The sequence below is a fragment of the Oenanthe melanoleuca genome, chromosome 6, assembly GCF_029582105.1.
Source record: "Oenanthe melanoleuca isolate GR-GAL-2019-014 chromosome 6, OMel1.0, whole genome shotgun sequence".
In the NCBI taxonomy this organism is placed as follows: domain Eukaryota; kingdom Metazoa; phylum Chordata; class Aves; order Passeriformes; family Muscicapidae; genus Oenanthe; species Oenanthe melanoleuca.
In genome coordinates, this window is record NC_079340.1 from 34,528,028 (window position 1) to 34,549,663 (window position 21,636).

The following is a 21,636-nucleotide window of genomic DNA, read 5'->3' on the forward strand; positions in this document are numbered from 1 at the left end:
ATGTCTGATGGCTTTTGTGGAAACTTAAGGGAGTATTGAGGGTGGTTATTTCCAGTTGCATATATCAGTTCTGGTGCTTTCTCTTCCTTGAGGCTGCATCAGCAATGTTTTATTAATTGGGCAAAACTGTTTTCCTTTCAGGACTTTTTCTCTAAATTGTTTCTTCTGAGTTGTCCATGGTTTTGAATATTCCTGTTTCTCTCTATATGCTTTATTTTTACCATAAAGAATCATCTAGATATTTTCTTCATAAGTTTTTGCTCTTGTAGCCACTGGCATGTTAAGCGCAGTTGTAGCACTTGAACCCTGTTCTGGGCCATCCCAAGGGTGCAGAGGGGAAAGGATTCCTCTCCTGAGTAACCAAGATGTCAGTGACAATACACAGGGGACAGCTGGGGCTTCCTGAGTTCAGTTGGTTTGCTGGTGGGTGGTTTCCCCCATCCTGCCTGTGTGCAGCAAACCCCAACCTTTGCCTTTGCTCAGGGACACTGTGACACCCAGCAGTGCAGGGGCTGCTCCAGCTGCCCATGGGCAGCTCTGGGTAAAGCTGAAAATCAGCTTTGTGGGCTCTTGGGCCTTTGGTCAAAGGTGCATTTATTGCAGGAATTGGCATAGCAGCAAGGAGGAGGAAAACCCACCAATCCTGAAAACCTACTCTAGATCCAATTACAATTAATTTCCAAGTATCTCCCTTAGCCCTTTATTTGTGGAACAGGATGTAAACAGCTGTCATTGTCTCCTCTGCTGTCAAACACTTTTATTAGATCTCTGTGTATTTACTGGTGTGCTGAACTCCCTGGGGTTCACTTGGTGAATTCACAGCTCTCCAGGGACTGCAGTAGTTTGGTGTGAAGCTCTTTTTTTCTGCTGGAGTACAGGATGTGCTGGAGCTGCCTCACTGACACTCACACTCTCCTGGCATGTTCCTCCTGGGCATGATTCTGGGAAAGGCAAGGACTTTAATCCCTGGCAGAGCAGTGCCCATCACACAGCATTTGGCTCATAAATAAGGATACACCTCCTTGAGGAAAGAGCATTTATTACTCAGAGGAACTGATGGACACTGCTGCACAGCAGGGCATGCAGCTCATCACCTTTAGCTCTAGAGCTTTGGGTCACAGAAGTTACTTCTGCAAACACAAGCACTTAGATAGAATTACATTATTATTTTTATTATTCCACACTGATTTAAGGCATTTTTTGGTACCAGCTGCTGCTCTGCAGTTACTCCCTGGGCTGCTGGGCTCAGATGCCCAGAGCTGCAATGTACCAGGCTGGGAGAGTTTGTCTGTGTGCAGGGACTGACTGTGGTCACCAGTCTGTTCCAGTGTCTGTGTGCAGGGACTGACTGTGGTCACCAGTCTCACCAGTCTGTTCCAGTGTCTGTGTGCAGTGACTGACTGTGGTCACCAGTCTCACCAGTCTGTTCTGTCTGTGTGCAGGGACTGACTGTGGTCACCAGTCTCACCAGTCTGTTCCAGTGTCTGTGTGCAGTGACTGACTGTGGTCACCAGTCTCACCAGTCTGTCCCAGTGCAGAAGGCTCTGGGAGCCTGGGCACTTTCTGCTCTGCTTCACTGTGCCAGCACAGCAGGGCTGGGGAAGGGCCTGCAGCTGGCACAGACCATGGGATTTGTGCAAAATCAGGGATGTTTTCAAGTCTCCATAAAACTGAGCCCACAGTGTGTGTCTGCATCACTGGCCTTGAGCTGTGAGTGGTGGCACTGCTCCCTGTGCACGTGTCTGTGCCATGCAGACTCAGAAGAACGTTAAAGTTCTGGATATATCTATCTAGTATATAAATACTAGATTCATACATTAATATGTAGATATCTAGGTATCTAGATATTTAAAGTTGTAGATATCCCCCTGTTCAAACCTGGGGAGTTTTAAAGACTTCACTAAAAACAAATACAGAAAGAAACCCTACAAATGCACAGGGTGGTGGTTATGAGTGTGAATTTTGCCAGAGATCTGTTTTATCTATCCATGTGCAAAAGCAGATTAATTTGATTGAAACTTTCAGTTTTCCCTGTGTCATTCCAAAATCAGGATACAAAGCAATGGGAAACTTTAGTGTATTAATGTGGTTAATCTTGCTATTTGCTAACAATTAGAGTTTGTGTGGTGTTGGATTAACTCTGGTTAATGCTCTTAACATGTTGGTTATTCAAATATCCAGGAGCTTTTAAGCTTTCAGTAAGATGTCAGTAATAGAAGTTAAATTTGAAGTACATGGGCAGTTCACTGGGGTCAGGAGAGTCGAGGTTCTGGACTTGTGTAACTGCAGTGTTTGTAAATGCCTCCCCAGCAGTGGTTCTGCTGCAGAAACCATGGTTAGACACAGTCCATGTTCCTTCATGGTCTGGGCTGTGTGCTGTGTAAGCCTGGTCACTTTGCCACCAGAGCTACTGGATTATTTTCTACACCAGCAGTTCTGGAAATCTGCAGCTTTTGTTGCTCCATCTCAGTATAATCTAATGTAATGCTTCAGAAAATTACCTGTTATGTAAACTCCACTAAAAATGAGTATCTTCAATTAACTTGTAATGTGGGAATTGTAGTTGAAAGCTGAGCTCCATTAGTGCTGAGAGAAGTCTGTCTTCTGTTCTGTGATGCTGGATTAGCCAAGAAGGGAACAGACTTGGGACAGACATTAGTACTTGTTTGGAATATTGTAGAATCACAGGTGGGCTGGGCTGGAAGGGACCTTAAAGATAATTTCAGTGCAGCAATGTGCCATCTTGCAGCAGAGCTGGTGCTCCCAGCCCTGTGCAGCCTGCCCTGGGACACCTGTGCTGCCTCTGAAGCTCCTGGAGGTGCTTGGGGTGCAGGTCTCATCTCTGTGGGCAGTTACAAGTACTGGGTTACAAACTCGGGTACTGTGTGTGATTGAACTTGAGATTAGTTATGAATGGCAGATTGCTGTTAGTCACTGCCCTGAATCATCTTGTATTAGATGCAAACATTGCTTATGCTGAATTAGGTGACAATTCCAAGTTTGTAGTGTAAACTTCACTTTTTCCACTGGCAATGAGTACTTTTCTGTTTTTATTTTTTCCTTTCCTATTTTCTTTGAGGTATATTTTTGAGTTGACCTTGTTCCTTTGTCTCCAGAGTTTAGGTGGGGCTCCCAAATATCCCCACTGAGAACCTGAGACAGAGCTGCTCTTTGGGCAGGAAAGGAAAGTCACAATCCTGTTCAACAGGCAGCGTGTTTGTGGGTTCCCTCCTTGATGTCCTGCCCTGTCCTGCCTGCAGGTCACCCTGGTCACCCTGCTGGTCACCCTGCTGGCCCCCCAGGTCACCCTGGTCACCCTGCTGGTCACCCTGCTGGCCCCCCAGGTCACCTTCCTGCCACCTGTCCCCACTGGGCTCAAGGTTGCAGGGGACTCTCTACATCCCAACCTCCAAATGAAACTAAACTGGTGATGCTTTTACTGACACAGATGTTCTTTATTAAGATTATTTGTTGTTGTTATGTAGGTGGTAAAGACAGGTGGCTCTTCTCACCTCCCTGTCCTGGGCTGTTTGAGGAGTGACTAATTATGGTTGTGGTATGAAGTATTATATATTTATATATATTTATATATTTATATATATATATGTGTGAATATATATGATATAATATGAAGTATAAGATATATACATATATCTACATATATATGCATATATACATATGTTACACACAATATCTATTATGTTACACACTATATATTATGTTACACACACACTCATATTAAATATATGTTGCACACACTCTATATATTATATATATGTTACACACACTCTATTTTATATATATGTTGCACACTATATATATTATATATGTTACACACACACTCTCTATATATTTTATATATATGTTACACACACACTATATATTTTATACATATATATGTTACACACAAACTCTCTGTATATATTATACATATTACACACACTATATATATTATATATGTTACACTCACTCTATATGTTTTATATATATATGTTACACACACTCTCTATATTATATATATGTTACACACACACTCTTTATATATTTTATATAGATATGCTACACACACACTCTATATATGTTTTATAGATATGTTACACACACTCTCTTTATATTATATATATGTTACACTATATATTTTATATAGATATATTTTACACACATACTCTCTATATATGTTTTACATAGAGATATGTTACACACTCTCTATATGTTTTACATAGAGATATGTTACACACTCTCTCTCTATATGTTTTACATAGAGATATGTTACACACTCTCTCTCTCTATATGTTTTACATAGAGATATGTTACACACTCTCTCTCTATATGTTTTACATAGATATGTTACACACTCTCTCTCTATATATATGTTTTACATAGAGATATGTTACACACTCTCTCTCTATATGTTTTACATAGAGATATGTTACACACACTCTCTCTCTATATATGTTTTATATAGATGTATGTTACACACTCTCTTTCTCTATATGTTTTACATAGAGATACGTTACACACTCTCATGTATGTGTGTGTGCACATCCAGCTGTTCTGCAGAGGCAGGCACTTTCTTCCTCACCCTGCTGCTGTTGCATTGCATTGCCTCAGGTGCAGTTAATTACCAGAGCAGTTAATTGTGGCAGCCTGTGCTCAGGGCCAGCCTCCCTGGCTGGGCAGGGCTGTCTCACCAGCTGCTGTCTGTGTGCAGGCTCAGCTCTGGGGAGGGGCACAGAGCCTTCGAGGCAGGCAGCAGAGCTCTGTGTCTCAGGGTTAAAGTTTGGATTTTGAAGAATCTGCACTTTTCCTTTGTTTTTTTCCTTGAACTCTTAATTTTGGTTTTCCTGTTTGGCCCTGCTTGGTTTGCCTACGTGGGTTTTGAAATGTCATGAACTCATCACATGAGCAGAACATGCAGTTTATCATCATTTTGTTTGTCATTGAAGAGAGTAAAGTTGGCACAGAACACCACATGAATGTTACCCAGTTGATGGGGGGTTTCCAGTATCATCTCTAGTTCAATACAGCAGAGCAACAGCAATGCTTACAAATCTATTTGAAAATAAAACAACTTTTAAATCCAGTGGATCTTTGGATATAATTGTCTAAAGGATGCCAGTAAATTTACAAAAACAATATAAGAAATAAAAAAATCATGATATAAATAATTCTGTTGATGCAATTGTGATGGTCAGTTATGTTGATGGACTCAAAAGAAGTTTTTAGTAAGCCTGTTGCTGGTCAAACAGAACTTGATCAAAGGTTTTGTTTTTCATTAAAAAAGCAGAAAACCAAGTATAAAAAGGCAGGGGAAATAGCCTGTGTTTCATGTTTTTCTTTGTGTGCCTTGGAGGTTGGGATGAAAGGCTCAGGGCTGGGAGTGTGTGACTGCAGCAGGGCCCTGAGGTGCTGGGGGATGCCAGGAGACTTCTGGAACTGAGGGATGCAGGGATGAGCCCAGGGATCCTGGGGCAGTGTCAGTCAGGCAAGGGTTAGGGTTAGCTTAGTGTATATATATATGTGTATGTATGTGTGTATGTATCTATATATATATCTTATTTTTTTTAATAAAAACTGGGGCTGGCTATGCCTTGTGTGCTCAGGCAGTGTGCAAGTCCAAGTGGCCAGTTGTCCTCTGATTCATTTTGGAGCCCAGTTTTCACTAAGCAAGTCAAGATTTATTTTTTTTTTTCCTTTTAGCTTAAAAAATGAGCCTATTCTTTGCTAAAAATAAACTTCATAAAATAGAACCTGCTTTCTATAATTCATCAGCTTTCTTCCATTTCCCTCTGAGCAAAGCTGAAAAGAAATTTTCCAGGCTGTTAATTTAGTTTCATTTAGCTCTTTTTCCTTTTGAATGAAAAGCTCCTTACCCTGTCTAAATATTCTTTCTCATTTTTTTTAAGAGACTCCTTCTCCATCTATTTTTGCAGCTAGCTTACAGCTTTCCTGCTGGTTGTTGGGTGTGATTTTTAGGCAGTAGAGCCCTGGGGAGAAGAGAGGGGCCTGTGTGCTCCTTTGAGAAGCTGTTTGATTTTGGGCTGTCCCCAGCTCATGTGCTGCTCATGTGCTCACAGGCTTTCCCTATAAACCCACCCACTGCAGTGACCACTGGGATGTAAATAGACTCCAGTGGAAACTCACCATGAAAAGGGAGTTTTAGTGGGATTTGGAATTCCAGGAAAAGGTCAGAAGTGCTTTTAACTGTGGGAGCAGCGTGTGCAGGACACGTGTGCTGTGTTAGATCCATTGGGGGCTGCCTGGGAGCTGAGCTGGTGGGGGGGAAAGGTTCCTGTCTGTGGCTCAGAGTGTGTGCCTGGAGGGTGGGATGGAAACAGGGCTCCCCTGGGGACAGGGACACTGCTGGGGACACCTGGGGGACACAGGGACACTGCTGGACACACCTGGTGGCACTGGGCATTCACCTGCAGCAGGGACTGTGGCTCCTTCAGTGACTGGAGAGGGACTGGGGATGTTGGGACAGGACACAGGGAGTGGATCCCACTGCCAGTGGCAGGGATGGATGGGATTTGGGCAGGAATTGTTCCCTGGAGCTGGGATGGAATTCCCAGATTTGCTGTGGCTGCCCCTGGATCCCTGGCAGTGCCCAAGGCCAGGCTGGACACTGGGACAGTGGGAGGTGTCCCTGCCATGGCAGGGGTGGCACTGGGGGGATTTGGGGTCCCTCCCAACCCAAACCATTCTATAGTTCTAGATATTCCCAACAAAGTGTTGATGTCTGTAAGTATTTGGGGAGAAGGACTGGATTCAGGAGCAGAGCTGGAGGTGGGGATAGCCAGAAAGGAGGAGACTGATAAAGTGGGGCTTGCATTAGTGACCCAGGAGAAATCAGTCCATTGGTGAATGGGTATGAAAGGATTTAGCATCAAAGAGGACAGGGAAAGATTAATTTCCATCATATTACAAAAAGAATGAGGTAATTTAATGAAGGACAGAGTGTGGAGAGAAGGGATAGGAAGAAATCCAAAGTCTGTGGGAGACATAAAGTATAATTTGCCTATTTTTAGACAGAAAAATAAGAGGAAGATAAATTATCTTTCTACTTGATTGTTATCTCCAGTCCTTCAAAACTTCAGATTGTTTTTTATGTGAGGTGGCTGGAGAGGAGTCTGAGGCACAGGGCTGTGTTACAGAATTGTGCCACTGTGGTGAAGGTGGGGAGCAGGGATGTGCTGGAGCTGGCACAGCCCTGGAGCTGGCAGTGCCTGTGAGCTGGGGCCCTGCCAGGGCTCTGCAGGGCTCAGACCTCCCTGGGAACTGATAACTGAGGAGCTCAATGGGCACTTCCAGGGCTGCTGCTGCTCCAGCTGTTGTTTGGAAGTTGTATCCAGATGTGTGAAAAGGGGACGTGATGGGAGAGCAGAGCGGAAGAGAGGTGTCATGGCTCTGTGTGTGCAGAGGTTTCATGGCTCTGTGTGAGGAGTTTCATGGCTCTGTGTGTGTGTGTGCAGAGGTTTCATGGCTCTGTGTGAGGAGTTTCATGGCTCTGTGTGTGTGTGTGCAGGGGTTTCACAGCTCTGTGTGTGTGTGTGAGGAGTTTCATGGCTCTGTGTGTGTGTGTGCAGAGGTTTCATGGCTCTGTGTGAGGAGTTTCATGGCTCTGTGTGTGTGCAGAGGTTTCATGGCTCTGTGTGTGTGTGTGCAGAGGTTTCATGGCTCTGTGTGAGGAGTTTCATGGCTCTGTGTGTGTGCAGAGGTTTCATGGCTCTGTGTGAGGAGTTTCATGGCTCTGTGTGTGTGCAGAGGTTTCATGGCTCTGTGTAAGGAGTTTCATGGCTCTGTGTGTGTGTGTGCAGAGGTTTCATGGCTCTGTGTGTGCAGAGGTTTCATGGCTCTGTGTGTGTGTGTGCAGAGGTTTCATGGCTTTGTGTGAGGAGTTTCATGGCTCTGTGTGTGTGTGTGTGCAGAGGTTTCATGGCTCTGTGTGAGGAGTTTCATGGCTCTGTGTGTGTGCAGAGGTTTCATGGCTCTGTGTGTGTGTGTGCAGAGGTTTCATGGCTCTGTGTGAGGAGTTTCATGGCTCTGTGTGTGTGCAGAGGTTTCATGGCTCTGTGTGAGGAGTTTCATGGCTCTGTGTGTGTGCAGAGGTTTCATGGCTCTGTGTGAGGAGTTTCATGGCTCTGTGTGTGTGCAGAGGTTTCATGGCTCTGTGTAAGGAGTTTCATGGCTCTGTGTGTGTGTGTGCAGAGGTTTCATGGCTCTGTGTGTGCAGAGGTTTCATGGCTCTGTGTGTGTGTGTGCAGAGGTTTCATGGCTCTGTGTGAGGAGTTTCATGGCTCTGTGTGTGTGCAGAGGTTTCATGGCTCTGTGTAAGGAGTTTCATGGCTCTGTGTGTGTGTGTGCAGAGGTTTCATGGCTCTGTGTGTGCAGAGGTTTCATGGCTCTGTGTGTGTGTGTGCAGAGGTTTCATGGCTTTGTGTGAGGAGTTTCATGGCTCTGTGTGTGTGTGTGCAGAGGTTTCATGGCTCTGTGTAAGGAGTTTCATGGCTCTGTGTGTGTGTGTGCAGAGGTTTCATGGCTCTGTGTGTGCAGAGGTTTCATGGCTCTGTGTGTGTGTGTGCAGAGGTTTCATGGCTCTGTGTGAGGAGTTTCATGGCTCTGTGTGTGTGTGTGCAGAGGTTTCATGGCTCTGTGTGAGGAGTTTCATGGCTCTGTGTGTGTGTGTGCAGAGGTTTCATGGCTCTGTGTGAGGAGTTTCATGGCTCTGTGTGTGTGCAGAGATTTTCTAGCTCTGTGTGTGTGTGTTTAGAGGTTTCATGTCTCTGTGAGAGGACTTTGATGCCAGTGAGTGTATCTGCCCCTGGGCAGCTGGTGTCAGCTTTCTGTCAGGGATGAATTCTGGTTTTCTCTGGGAGAGGTTCTGCTGCCTCCCACTGATTTGGGCCCTTGCTGCCACTGCTGTGACAAGTCTGATATGTGTTGTTATTCCCCTTGGATGCAGAAATTGTCCACAAGTCTTGTTGCTGAAGATCAAGCTCACATCAGTTCTCTCCCTCTGTGATTGTGTCCAGGCTGGGATCTGTTGCTGGAAATACAGAACTCTGCCCTTAACTGCAGCTCAAAAATACAGAACTCTGCATTTAACTGCAGCTCAAAAATACAGAACTCTGCCCTTAACTGCAGCTCTGCTGCTGCAGTCTGTCACTGCTGGAGCAGTCTGGGATGCCTGTCCCAGTTTGTCCTGGCAGGTGTGAGGGATGAGCATCCCCAAAGCTCTGCCACCCCTGAGCCAGCCTGGGAGAGGGGCTCAGGCTCACTGGGGCTCAGGCTGAAGTTCTGATGCCAGGGCTGTGTGCCCTTCTGGCAGGGCTCAGCTCAGGTGTGCCATGGCCTGGAAACCTGGGCACAAACACTGTGCAGTGCTGTACAAAATGCACCTTCTGGGGAGACTCAGGGGGTCAGGAATGAGGCGTGGGCTCTGGCCAGAGCATCCTGGAGGAGCATCCTCGTGTTTGAACTTCTTGCTTTAATTGGGAAAAAAGCTCCCTTCTTGAATACCCTGAGGAAAGCAAGAATATCACTATATTGTTGTAAAAATAGATTTCTCTTACTCTTAATTAATTTTTGCCTTTTGTTTTTCAGCCAGAAAATTTACAGAAGAATTGGCTTCGGGAATTTTATCAGGTAAGGTAAAGTTTATTTTCTCATGGAGTTATCTGCATCTTTCTTTATTGACCTAATTAGTAATGTCAGGATTTTTTTTTTTTTTTTTGTGAAATTAAATTACTATTTTATAGTGATTTTGTTTTATAGTTGAAGACAGCCCTGAAAATGTCTCTTTCTGGGTTTTTAAGTAATTATAAAAATCCAGCATATAAGCACAATTTGTTCTCATCAACATTTCTCTGCCTAAAAAATATATTCAGGTTTATAAAATTGGCTTCAATTTGGCATGAAATGGTCTTTTAAGTCTACTGAGTAAGATACACATTTGAGTACTTTTTTTAAAAAACGACTGTTTGGGAGTCCAGTTTACCTTAAAATTGGAATATGACAATTTTGGGCATTGGTTTGCAATAAATCAGTCCTGTCTGTTCTTTCTTAACAATTGTTGGGTAATGTGAAAATATAGACATTGAACCCATGTTATAAAATGGGCTGTAACCTCCTGGTGTGAGGGGTTTTTGAAGAAGAGAAGCCCCTCTCACACACAGTGTAATTGCAGCAGAGACTGGCTGAGCTTGCAGTCTGCGTGCAGAAATTCAGCAATGGGAGCAGGAGCTGAGCCCTGCTGGGGCAGGGAGAGCTGCAGAGCTCAGGGGTCCTGAGTCCCACAGTGTGACATCCCACAGAAGGGCCTTGGGGGACCCCAGAGTCCCTCCAGCCCACACCCTGCCAGCTGTGCCACTCTGCTGCCACAGCAGCTTGTGCCACCCTGCCCATGGAGGAGTGCCACAGGATTGCTGTATGCAGTCCCACAGCTCTTACAGAAAAACAGTCAAACAACAGAGCTGTGCTGTTCGAGTTTTAAAGTGAAACTGTGTGCAGAAAGCATGATTAGCAGTATTTCATCTTTTGCTTTTGTAATTGAAGGCATCCTGTGAGCCTTTCCCTTCTCAGGTTACCAGTGCAGGCTGTGGCCTTTATTGCACTGGTGTGAAACACTGCAATTCACTTCTACTGGCAAGTGTGAGAGACTTGCAAAGATCCCAGCTGCAGTAACCACTCTTACATCCTTTATTACCTGCCAAGTTCAGATTCACCTCTTCAGTTTTCTTCTCCCACCTGGCTGATCACTGCTGTGTGTACATGGTGCTGGCACTGCACGAGTCTCTGTGGTTGTGATTCCAACTCTTCCTCTGCAGGAAGCACAAATAAACAGGGAGAACTCTTTATTTTGGTTTTTTTTTTAGATGGCTGCATGTTTTTGGCCATGGCATGGCTCATTTATCAGGAGAGTCCTCCTGTGTTCAGTGTGTGCTGGGGTGGGATGAGCAAAGCTTCAGAAAGTTTGTGGAAAACAGGAAGGGGAGGGGAACAGGCAGGGACCTCTGACATGTGACTGAGTGTGGTCTGTCTAGGGCACAGTAAATATTACTGTGTGCACACAGAGGAGTGAAATTGTCCATTCACTGCAGGCTCAGGCCAGGCAGTGGGGCTGGGGCAGACCCCAGCCCGTCCCTCAGCTGGGGGTTCTGCTCCCTCTCCAAACCCCTGCAATCTGAGAACTCTGTTTTAAAAAGGAAAAACAGCAAAGGGCAAAGTCAGCGTGCTGGCCTGTCCTGCTCCCCTCTGCTGGCTGCTCACACCGTGTATTCCAGCACAGGAGGAGGTGGAACAAACCTGACAAAAGCTCCTTGGGGAGAAGGCAAACCTGTCCCAAAATCCCTGGGCACTGCTGGCTGAGGCTGCAGAGGCAGCACAGGGCCAGCCTGGGGCTGCTGTGACACCCACACGCTCTGAGCAGCAGCTCTGGGAGAGGGCTCAGCCAGAGAAACCACAGAGGCAGCTCTTCCCATTCTTCTGAGGAATTCAATTTGCATATGCAGTTGTGTCAGGGCAGTTTGCATAACTTCTGAGGATGAGGTGCTTGTGTAAGCAGTCAAAACTTTCACAGAAAAGGAAGCACCATCTCCTCTCTAAGTTTAAAACATTTCTAGAAATTAAACCCATAATGTGTTTGAAGGGATGGCAAAGAGCAGATTGGTTAAACAGCACTTTATAGTTCCAATGAGTTAAATAAGGGATTTTATTTGCTGTCATGAGTGAATACAAGTGACTAATTATGTGCTGTGTGCATTTCCAAGGACGTGCAGCTCCTGGCACAGCCATCCTGCCCTGGCCTGGGTGCTGTGCAGGGCTGTTCATCCATCCTGTGCCTGTCCCCCTCTGTGCCCCACGGTGCCACTCAGCAGCTGAACCTGTGCTCCTGTCAGCAGCAGAGGCAGCACTGGGGGGAGAGGTGCTGCAAATCCCAGAGCTGGCTCTGGTTTCTAATGGTCAGTGGTTTCTAATGTGTTTGCAGTTGAAGACAGTCTGCTGGAGTCAAAGCCAGAGAAAAAGTTTTGTGAGCAAGTGTCACAGTGTGGCCCTGGTACTTGGGGACTGCGCTGGGTGCTGGAAAAGCCACCTCACAGGGAGGCAGAGCAGTCCTGGTGCTGGGGTTGTGCCCCATCTCCTGACTGCACACAGCTGCTGCTAATGGGCCTGAAAGAGCTGAGTTTGCACTCTGGTTCTCTTTCCAGTGAGAATTCTGTTACCCAGAAACCTGCATTGGAAACAAGGAGGGACAGGAGCTGTTGGGGGAGGGTGGAGGAAGCCTGAGAACAGTGTTTTGGAGTGTTTAATGTGTGATTCAGATCTTACCAAGAAATGGGATGACTGATGGTCTAGATGTGAGTGCTTAGCAAGAAGTGGGATGATTTGGGGAACTAGCTGCCATGCAAATGAGAATGTTCACAAATTTGCACGTGGGAGTTTTGTCCCACTGGTGCCCAGTGCCATGCCCTGCTTTGCAGCCTCTGTGTCAGGGCACAGGACACATCTGGGGGAACAAGCTTCTGGTGCAGGAAGCTGTTTGCAAGCCAAGGCTGCAGGAGCACAGGGAGGACCTTTACTGGCTTATTTCTTTACTTAGGGCTCCTTTTCCTTTTCACTCCCTCCTTCCCCACACCTTGCCCTTTCTCCATCTGCACTGGCCTCGTGTTTGGGGCAGGAGGGGTTCAGGACTATTGAAAATCTGCACTGATTTTAGTAACAATCTCTTTGTGTTGCATTTGTGGCACGTGGTCATTTTGGAAGCAAACTGGGAGCCAGAGGGTTTTTTCCCCTAATGCAATTTTCCATGTTGCCTGATGTGTTTGAGAGTATTTTGAGCCTTTATTTGTAGTAATACAGAAGTTAAAAGTTTACCTAACAGCCAAAGGTCATCTTGGTGTAGCTGCGTGGGAACTTGGTGTGTTACCCTTTGGAGAGAAGGAAGAAAAACAAACAAAAAAAGGCCCAAACCAACCAAACAAAAAAATCCCAAACCCCCAAACACAACACAACCCCACCCAGCCACTCAAAGGCTGTTTAATTATTTTAGTCGACTTAATGCTGCTTTTTTAACCAGAGGGGTGGAAATTCTCTGTTGCAGCCCTTCCAGGCTGAGGTCTGTTCCTTCTCCAGAAGGTTTCCTCAGTGTTTCCTCAGGCGGGGCTGTTGTTGTTGGTTGTGTCCATGGGCTGTGACCATGGGGGATGCTGGTTCTGGCTGCCTGGTCCTCAGGAGGAGCCTCCTCTTCTCTTCTTCAGGCTTAGGGAAATTTAAAATGCTTGCAGTGCTTTGGGACCACTCATGCTAAATTGTGTTTCACAGCTCATCATTGGGAAGAAGCTAAAGCTCATAATTGCTGTTTTTTAAACAGTCCTATTTATGTGACATCAAGGCTCAAGCTCCTCTTGTCCAATCTGTGCTTGGGTCGAGCTGTAACTCTGGTGCCCTTGCCCCTCTGAGAGAGCCTGGCCAGCAGCCTGGGCTGCATCTGTGCTGGCTGCTGGCCCAACTCCAGCCCAGCCTGGCCCCCTGCCATCCCTGGGGTCCCCCCCCCTTCCCCATCCCTGGGGTCTCCCCCCCTTCCCCATCCCTGGGGTCCCATCCCCATCCCTGGGGTCCCCCCCCGCCCATCCCTGGGGTCTCCCCCCCTTCCCCATCCCTGGGGTCCCATCCCCATCCCTGGGGTCCCCCCCCGCCCATCCCTGGGGTCTCCCCCCTTCCCCATCCCTGGGGTCCCCCCCCTGCCCATCCCTGAGGTCCCATTCCCCATCCCTGGGGTCCCCCCCCCTTCCCCATCCCTGGGGTCCCCCCCCCTTCCCCATCCCTGGGGTCTCCCCCCCTTCCCCATCCCTGGGGTCCCATCCCCATCCCTGGGGTCCCCCCCCGCCCATCCCTGGGGTCTCCCCCCTTCCCCATCCCTGGGGTCCCCCCCCATTCCCCATCCCTGGGGTCCCCCCCCCTTCCCCATCCCTGGGGTCTCCCCCCTTCCCCATCCCTGGGGTCCCCCCCCTGCCCATCCCTGGGGTCCCCCCCCATCCCCCAGACACCTGCAGCAATGGGAAGATGACAGCCCTGTACTCTCAGCTCTGCTGGAGCATCTTGTTTAGTTCTCCACATCCCCAGAGCAACTCCTGCTTGTGGCTTCCTTTACACTGGTTTTGCATATCCAGAATTGAAAATACTGCCCAGCTTTGTAAATACATTGTGCTGCTGTGGATGCAAATTCATTATTTATGTGGTCTCATGTATGATCTTTAACCTCTGGCAGCTGGGAGTTTTCAGCTCTGAAGTATTCATTACTCATTATTATGTACTGTTTGTTCTTCCATAAGAGTAGAAAACTAGTAAAAGGCAATGAAGCAGAGCCAATTTGCCTTTATGGAGGGTGCTTACTATATGAGAGGCCATAACTAATATTCAGGTATGTTATTGTGGTTTAACCTGCAAGGAATGCCACAAGGACCTCACTGCTGTTAAGCCAATGCTGTTTCCTCATTGGAAATGACATAATTTTTTTTTTTATTATTTCTTTATTTCAATACCCGCTATGATTTCAAGTTCTCAAGGTTTTGTGTGCAAACAAAACCTGTGTCCTGCATCTTCAGATTGTGGGAGTTTCCTGTTGTGTCACTGCAGGACTCCCCATTCAGGGCTCCCTGTGGCTGATGGCTCATGACTGAGGTTGTGCCTCAGTCTCACTTGGAGTAGTTTGTTGTGTTTGTCCTACCAGTTTACATTTTGTGTGCGAGAAGAGCAGTTGCTGCAGCAGACCAGAGCAGATAGATGAGTGCCAGAGGCTCAGGTGAGAGTGAGGAGCAGTGACAGTGGCTGTGGTGGCTTTCCAGGGTGAAGCAGCTTTGATGGGACTCAGAGCTCTGAGAGACAAGGTCAGGACTTGGAGCCCAGAGCTGCCCTGGAGCACTCAGCACTGGGGAGCTGGATGGCTGGGGACAGGGGCACAGGTGGGCTGTGCTCAGGTGGGCTGTGCTCAGGGCTGGTTCAGGGCTGGCTCAGGGCTGTGCTCAGGGCTGGTTCAGGTTCAGGGCTGGCTCAGGGCTGTGCTCAGGGCTGTGCTCAGGGCTGGCTCAGGCTCAGGGCTGTGCTCAGGGCTGTGCTCAGGGCTGGCTCAGGCTCAGGGCTGTGCTCAGGGCTGTGCTCAGGGCTGTGCTCAGGGCTGTGCTCAGGGCTGTGCTCAGGGCTGTGCTCTGGACTGGTTCAGGGCTGTGCTCAGGGCTGTGCTCAGGGCTGTGCTCAGGGCTGTGCTCAGGGCTGTGCTCAGGGCTGGCTCAGGGCTGTGCTCAGGGCTGTGCTCAGGGCTGGTTCAGGTTCAGGGCTGGCTCAGGGCTGGCTCAGGGCTGTGCTCAGGGCTGTGCTCAGGGCTGGTTCAGGTTCAGGGCTGTGCTCAGGGCTGTGCTCAGGGCTGTGCTCAGGGCTGTGCTCAGGGCTATGCTCAGGTGGGCTGTGCTCAGGGCTGGCTCAGGGCTGTGCTCAGGGCTGTGCTCAGGGCTGTGCTCAGGGCTGGCTCAGGGCTGTGCTCAGGGCTGTGCTCAGGGCTGGCTCAGGGCTGTGCTCAGGGCTGGCTCAGGGCTGTGCTCAGGGCTGTGCTCAGGGCTGGCTCAGGGCTGTGCTCAGGGCTGGCTCAGGGCTGTGCTCTGGACTGGCTTGGGGCAGCACTGCTCTGCAGACACAGCACAGACAGCCAGGGACATCAGGGCTGTGCTCAGGGCTGGCTCTGGGCTGGTTCAGGCTCAGGGCTGGCTCAGGGCTGGCTCAGGGCTGGCTCAGGGCTGTGCTCTGGACTGGTCCAGGTTCAGGGCTGTGCTCAGGGCTGGCTCAGGGCTGTGCTCTGGACTGGCTTGGGGCAGCACTGCTCTGCAGACACAGCACAGACAGCCAGGGACATCAGGGCTGTCCCCACTGCTGGCTCTGCTGGCTGCCACTGCTCCCTTGGGCTGTGCTGTGAGGAAAAGGAGCATCTGGGCAGGGACACAGCAACTGTTTTAGCTGTTTGTAAATCTATGGTAGGAAATACATAGCAGACTCTGAGACATTTTGGATGTGGTGTTTGCAGTTCTGAATAGAGGCAAAGCAGAGAAAATTCCACAGGACAGAGTAACACTGAATGTGTGTCCAAAACAGCAGCAAATTTATAAACCCTATATTTGATTTGAGGTATGAGGACAGACACAAACATCCTAGGGGTTTGTATAGTAATTGCATCCTAGTGCTGGTCTAGATGTGGTACCTGAGATGTTTGCAGTGTTGGAGACTTTCACCTGGAATAGCATGATGGATTTCCATGCCTGCTGTGTTAGTGAGTGTGTGTGTGCATCTGTTATTTAAATACTTCTGTAAATAGGATACTCCATAAATATCAAACACAAGTGCTGAAGTGCTGCTAAACAGCACTGAGAAATTTTGTAGAAGTGGAAAAAAATCCTCGCTAGCAAATGAATTGAGATGTTTGAACTCTTCTGCCTCCCAGACAAGGAAAGGTTTGGATCATCTTAATCATGCCAAGTAATCTTTGAGGGGAGTTGGAAAAGTTTATTTATATTTTAAATATAAATACTGAAATACAATTTTTAAATATATATAGCCTAGGAACTAAGTAATAGCTTAATAAAGGAAATATTAGTTAGGAGTATTTGAGACAATTATTGGGTATTATGACCCTTTTCTGTGGACAGCAGGTGGTACAGTCAGCTCTGGTTCGTGCCGTGTGCCCAGCCGTAAGCTGCCTTGTCTCTGTTGCAGGTTGTCCACGCTCACAAACCGCATTTCATGGCTTTGCACTGCCAGGAGTTCGGAGGGAAGAACTACGAGGCTTCCATGTCCCATGTGGACAAGTTCGTGAAGTGAGTGACGGGCACAGCCGGGGACAGGGGCAGGAGCCGTCATTCAGCGGTGGGCCATGCCGGGATTATTTATCCCGGTATAATTAGTTTATAATTAATTTATAATTAATTGATCTCCGAGGCGGCGGGGCCGGAGCGCCGGGAGCTGGCGGCGGCGGGCACGGGCTGGATCCCGAATTCCCAAATCCCGAATCCCAAATTCCCAAATTACGGGAGACAAAACCGCCGTTCCCAGTCCTGTCACAATGGCACCGGCGCGCGAATTGCAAATTCCCAAATCCGGGACACAAAACTGCGCCCAGTGTGTCCTGTCCAAATGGCACCAGAGCACGAATCCCAAATTCTGGGAGACAAACCCACACCCTTCCCAATCCCCTCTGAATGGCACAAGAGCACCAATCCCAAATCCAGGACACAAAACCCACGCCCTTCACAGTCCTGTCCCAATGGCACCAGAGAAGGAATTCCCAAATTCCTAAATCCTGTGACACAAAACCCCCCCACTTTGTGTCCTGCCTGGATGGCACCAGAGCACCAATCCCAAATTCCTGGGACACAAACCCCGTGCTCCTTGTGTCCTGTCCCAGTGGCCCCGGAGCTCACAATCCGTGTGGGGCTGTGTGGGGCTGTGCCACTGCCCTGTCCCTGTCCCTGGGGTCCCCAGGAACAGGAAGGCTCTGGCTCCCTCTGGGTGTCCCAGCACAGAGCCCTACTGGGGCAGGCAGTGCATCTGTGCCTCCCTTTAACCTTCAGTCTTTCCCTTCTCTTCCAGAGAACTGTTATCAAGTGATGCAATGAAAGACTACAACAGAGCTCGAGTTTACCTGGATGAGAACTATAAATCACAGGAGCACTTCACGGTAAATTTCTTTATTTCCCTGGTGTAGTTCAACCAAAATGAATTTCTTCTCTTTGGGGTTTTTGCCCCATGTGGGACTGGGAGCTGTTTCCATCCCAATGATGATGTTTTACTACTACTGTGTTTATTCTGTGTCCTGTGTGCATGCTGATCTCACAGAGCTGCATCCATGCAAAATGAGCAGAATACCAGTGTGCAGACAGTCTTTTGTTTAAAATAGTTATCAAAGGTTTCCTTTCCTCCCACAGCTGACTTTGTGGCTCAGTCACCTTCCATTCCTGAGCCTGGCAGTCTGGCAGTGCCAGCCCTGGGTGTGCTGGGCTGGTGAGAGCTTGGCAGGGCTCAGGGGTGTTAGGGATGTGCTGTTTGTGTCCCTGCAAAATCCAGGGTTCTTCACAAAGTCCTCAGATCAAGAACTAATGTGGTTTCTTGTTTCACATACCAGCATTATTTTCTAGGCACTGTATTTCTTGCAGTATTCCTCAGCCACCTTTGTGTTTCTCCCTTTCTTGTCATAATTATTACTTCATATTTTTTTTTCTTCTAATCCTTTATTTACTAAAAATGGGCCTTCCAGGGGAAAAAAAGTTCTGTCATCAGGTTGATTCAATAAAGGAGGAGGGGGAAAAAAAAGACAGGTAGTACCAATGTTATGGAATTATGGACATAATGTAACCAAAAACATGTTTGTATTGTCTGTTTAAACAACCCTCTGTTGAAGTGGTGACTTTAAAGGTACAGAATGGGTTTACAGAAGTGTTTGATGTGTACTCCATGTGATAGGCTGTTTGAAACCTGTGAGAACCTTCTGGAGCTGAACCTGCTTAGTGTGGAAAAGGCAGAAGCCAGAGGAGGAGCAATTATTCACTGGTGTTTTGTGTTCCTGTCACTGGGAGGAAATGCTGAGTGCCAGAGGAGTGTGCTATACCTTATTGTTAGGCTGTAGTGGTGGCTTAGAACCAAAGCCCAAAACCCTGGGGAGGAGAGAGGGTGAGCTCCTGACCCTGTGCCTTGTCAGAGTCTGCATTTTGGGAAAGAGAGAGGGTGAGCTCCTGAACCCCTGACTTGTTAGAATCTGCATTTTGGCCCTGGGTGCTCAGTGCCCACTGCAGACCCTGCCCTGCTGTCAGGGGTCCAGGATGCCCAGGGGTGGTTTTTCCAGGATGCCCAGGGATGGTTTTTCCAGGATACCCAGGGATGGTTTTTCCAGGATGCCCAGGGGTGGTTTTTCCAGGATGCACAGGGATGGTTTTTCCAGGATACCCAGGGATGGTTTTTCCAGGATGCACAGGGATGGTTTTTCCAAATTGCACAGGGGTGGTTTTTCCAGGATGCCCAGGGGTGGTTTTTCCAGGATGCCCAGGGGTGGTTTTTCCAGGATGCCCAGGGATGGTTTTTCCAGGATGCCCAGGGATGGTTTTTCCAGGATGCCCAGGGATGATTTTTCCAGGGTGCCCAGGGGTGGTTTTTCCAGGATGCCCCAGGGGTGGTTTTTCCAAATTGCACAGGGATGGTTTTTCCAGGATGCCCAGGGATGATTTTCCCAGGTGTGGTTTGGTCTGGCAGGTCCCCAGCTGCTCCCAGTGTGACTGAGCAGGGGTTTCACGTGTGCTGTGGCCATTTAGGGTGAGGTTTGGCTCTTATCTCCACTCTGGTGTGCCCTGTGCCATGTCATGTGTCTGTGTTTCCTGGGGAGTTCTGTAACTCCTGTGGCTTTTTTCCATCCCTTCTAAGGCACAGACTTGGCAGCAGCTGTGAGCTTTGTCATTATGTTATTACTCTGAAATATAAATGTTTATCATATGTATTGCTGTATAACACTATTTGCTTCAGAAAGGGAGAAGCCCAAGTAGTTACAGTTTGTTCAACCTTTATCCCTGCTGCTCTCACATCCCCTTTTTTACCCATTTTGGCATCACTTCCCCTGTAAGGCTTTACTTGGCGTGGCTCCTGCAAAGCTGATCCAGGTTTTGCTGCCCACAGCTTGGCTGGCAGCAGGATCTGGCAGCACTGGCAGCAGCCTCTGTCTCCAGCCCACAGCACAGCTGCACACTGCACACGAGAAATGAGAAACCAGCATAATAATGAGGTGCCTCTGGTGGAGCAACTTGGCTTTAAAAACTAATAATCCACACTGTGTTAAGGATCAAAATGGATCATTTTGCATCATCCCAGACATAAAGCTTAGTATCAGGATTTGTCATTTACAGTCACATACACCAAACGTGGTGTTAGGAGCAGCTGGTTTGGGGTCTGGGCTTTGTGGGGAGCAGGGCAGGTGCTGTGCTGGGGCAGAGCTGTGCTTCAGAGGGCTGTGTTTGTGGTGCCAGGAGTGATGGGAGGGTGGGACTGTGTGGGATTTCCTGCCACTCACAACTTACTACACCTGCACAGGATAAACCCCAGAGCAGCCAGTGCAGGGCTGGGGAAGGGGCTGGGCAGCAGCTCCCTGCCCAGGGAAGGGTCAGGCTGGGGCTGCAGGTCCCTGTGTCTGTCCCAGGGAAGGGTCAGGCTGGGGTGGGAAATTTGGGCAGGTCCCTGCCCAGGGAAGGGTCAGGCTGGGGTGGCAGATTTGGGCACTCAAGGCTCTCCTTAGTGCCAGGCAGGGGTCACAGAGGTCACAGGGCACACAGGGACAAAGCAGATCCTGCCACACCTGGGCAGGTACAGCTTTATCAGGTGTACAGGTGACCTGCAGCTGCATCCCATGGCAGAGAGCTGCTGCACTGGATCACACCTGGGCAGGTACAGCTTTATCAGGTGTACAGGTGACCTGCAGCTGCATCCCATGGCAGAGAGCTGCTGCACTGGATCACACCTGGGCAGGTACAGCTTTATCAGGTATAAGAATGACCTGCAGGTGAATCCCTTGGCAGAGAGCTGCTGCACTGGATCACACCTGGGCAGGTACAGCTTTATCAGGTATAAGAATGACCTGCAGGTGAATCCCTTGGCAGAGAGCTGCTGCACTGGATCACACCTGGGCAGGTACAGCTTCATCAGGTATAAGAATGACCTGCAGGTAAATCCCTTGGCAGAGAGCTGCTGCACTGGAGCTGTGCCTGTCAGCACTGTAAGGTGGCAGGAGCTGGAGCTCAGAGCTGCCATCAGTTATGGTGACATGGTGACAGCCTCCACTGGGCCTTCCAGAAACTCCAGATTAGCTGAACTGGCAGCTGTGCTGCTGGTCCAGCTCTGCCTGGAAACACCCACAGCAGCTGAGTGGATGAAGTGGCTCCTGTGCTAAATTTCAGTTTGTGGAACACAGCCTCCTGTAAATCCCTCTTTGAAAGCATGGTGCTTTCTTTGGTGTATGAAATGTTATATAGGGGGCAGATTCTGATTTCTGTCAGAGAATATACAATTAATGAAAAGACAGATGTAAGACTGAAATAGGTAAAAATCTGAGAAGCTGAAACATTCAGCACATTGTGGTTTTTGTGACTGTAGTGAGTGGGCTTTACTTGTAATAAAACAGGTCTTTGCATTTTCATTGATTTTTACCAAACATCCCATTGTTTACATTCTCTGTTAATTTTATTGTACTTGGTATATTTTGTGTAAGGGGTAAATTATAAATGTTATCACTCTTCTATGTGAAGAATTGCTCAAAAATAGTTGGGTGTGTTGAACTTTGGCATGTCAACACTTCTTGAACAACCCAAGTTAACAGTAAATAAGGTGTTTTTTCTGGAATAAGAAAATGTACTTTAGATAAGTAGCAGTCAGAAATACATTGATGTTTTCATCAGATCCATAACTATTTTTATATGGAAACATGTCAGTATAATCAGTGGCATTTTTAGTGTAATTAGATCAAGACTAGTTTTGTTTTGTGCCTTGTATTTATTGATTTCTGGAATGCTCAGCTCAGATTTTACATTGCTTGGCAAATCCTTGGTTTCCTTTTCATTGTTAGGG

The 21,636-nt window shown here is 48.0% G+C and overlaps 1 protein-coding gene across 2 annotated transcripts in view; it reads left to right on the top strand.

The window, feature by feature from the left end:
- Positions 1-21,636, top strand: part of INPP5A (inositol polyphosphate-5-phosphatase A) — a 166,317-nt gene that overhangs the window by 23,822 nt on the left and 120,859 nt on the right. For both annotated transcript variants that reach the window (XM_056494986.1, XM_056494987.1), the window contains exons 2-4: positions 9,604-9,645; positions 16,756-16,856; positions 17,629-17,716. In XM_056494986.1, coding sequence (XP_056350961.1) covers positions 9,604-9,645; positions 16,756-16,856; positions 17,629-17,716 — 231 coding nt within the window. The remainder of the gene's footprint in view (positions 1-9,603; positions 9,646-16,755; positions 16,857-17,628; positions 17,717-21,636) is intronic.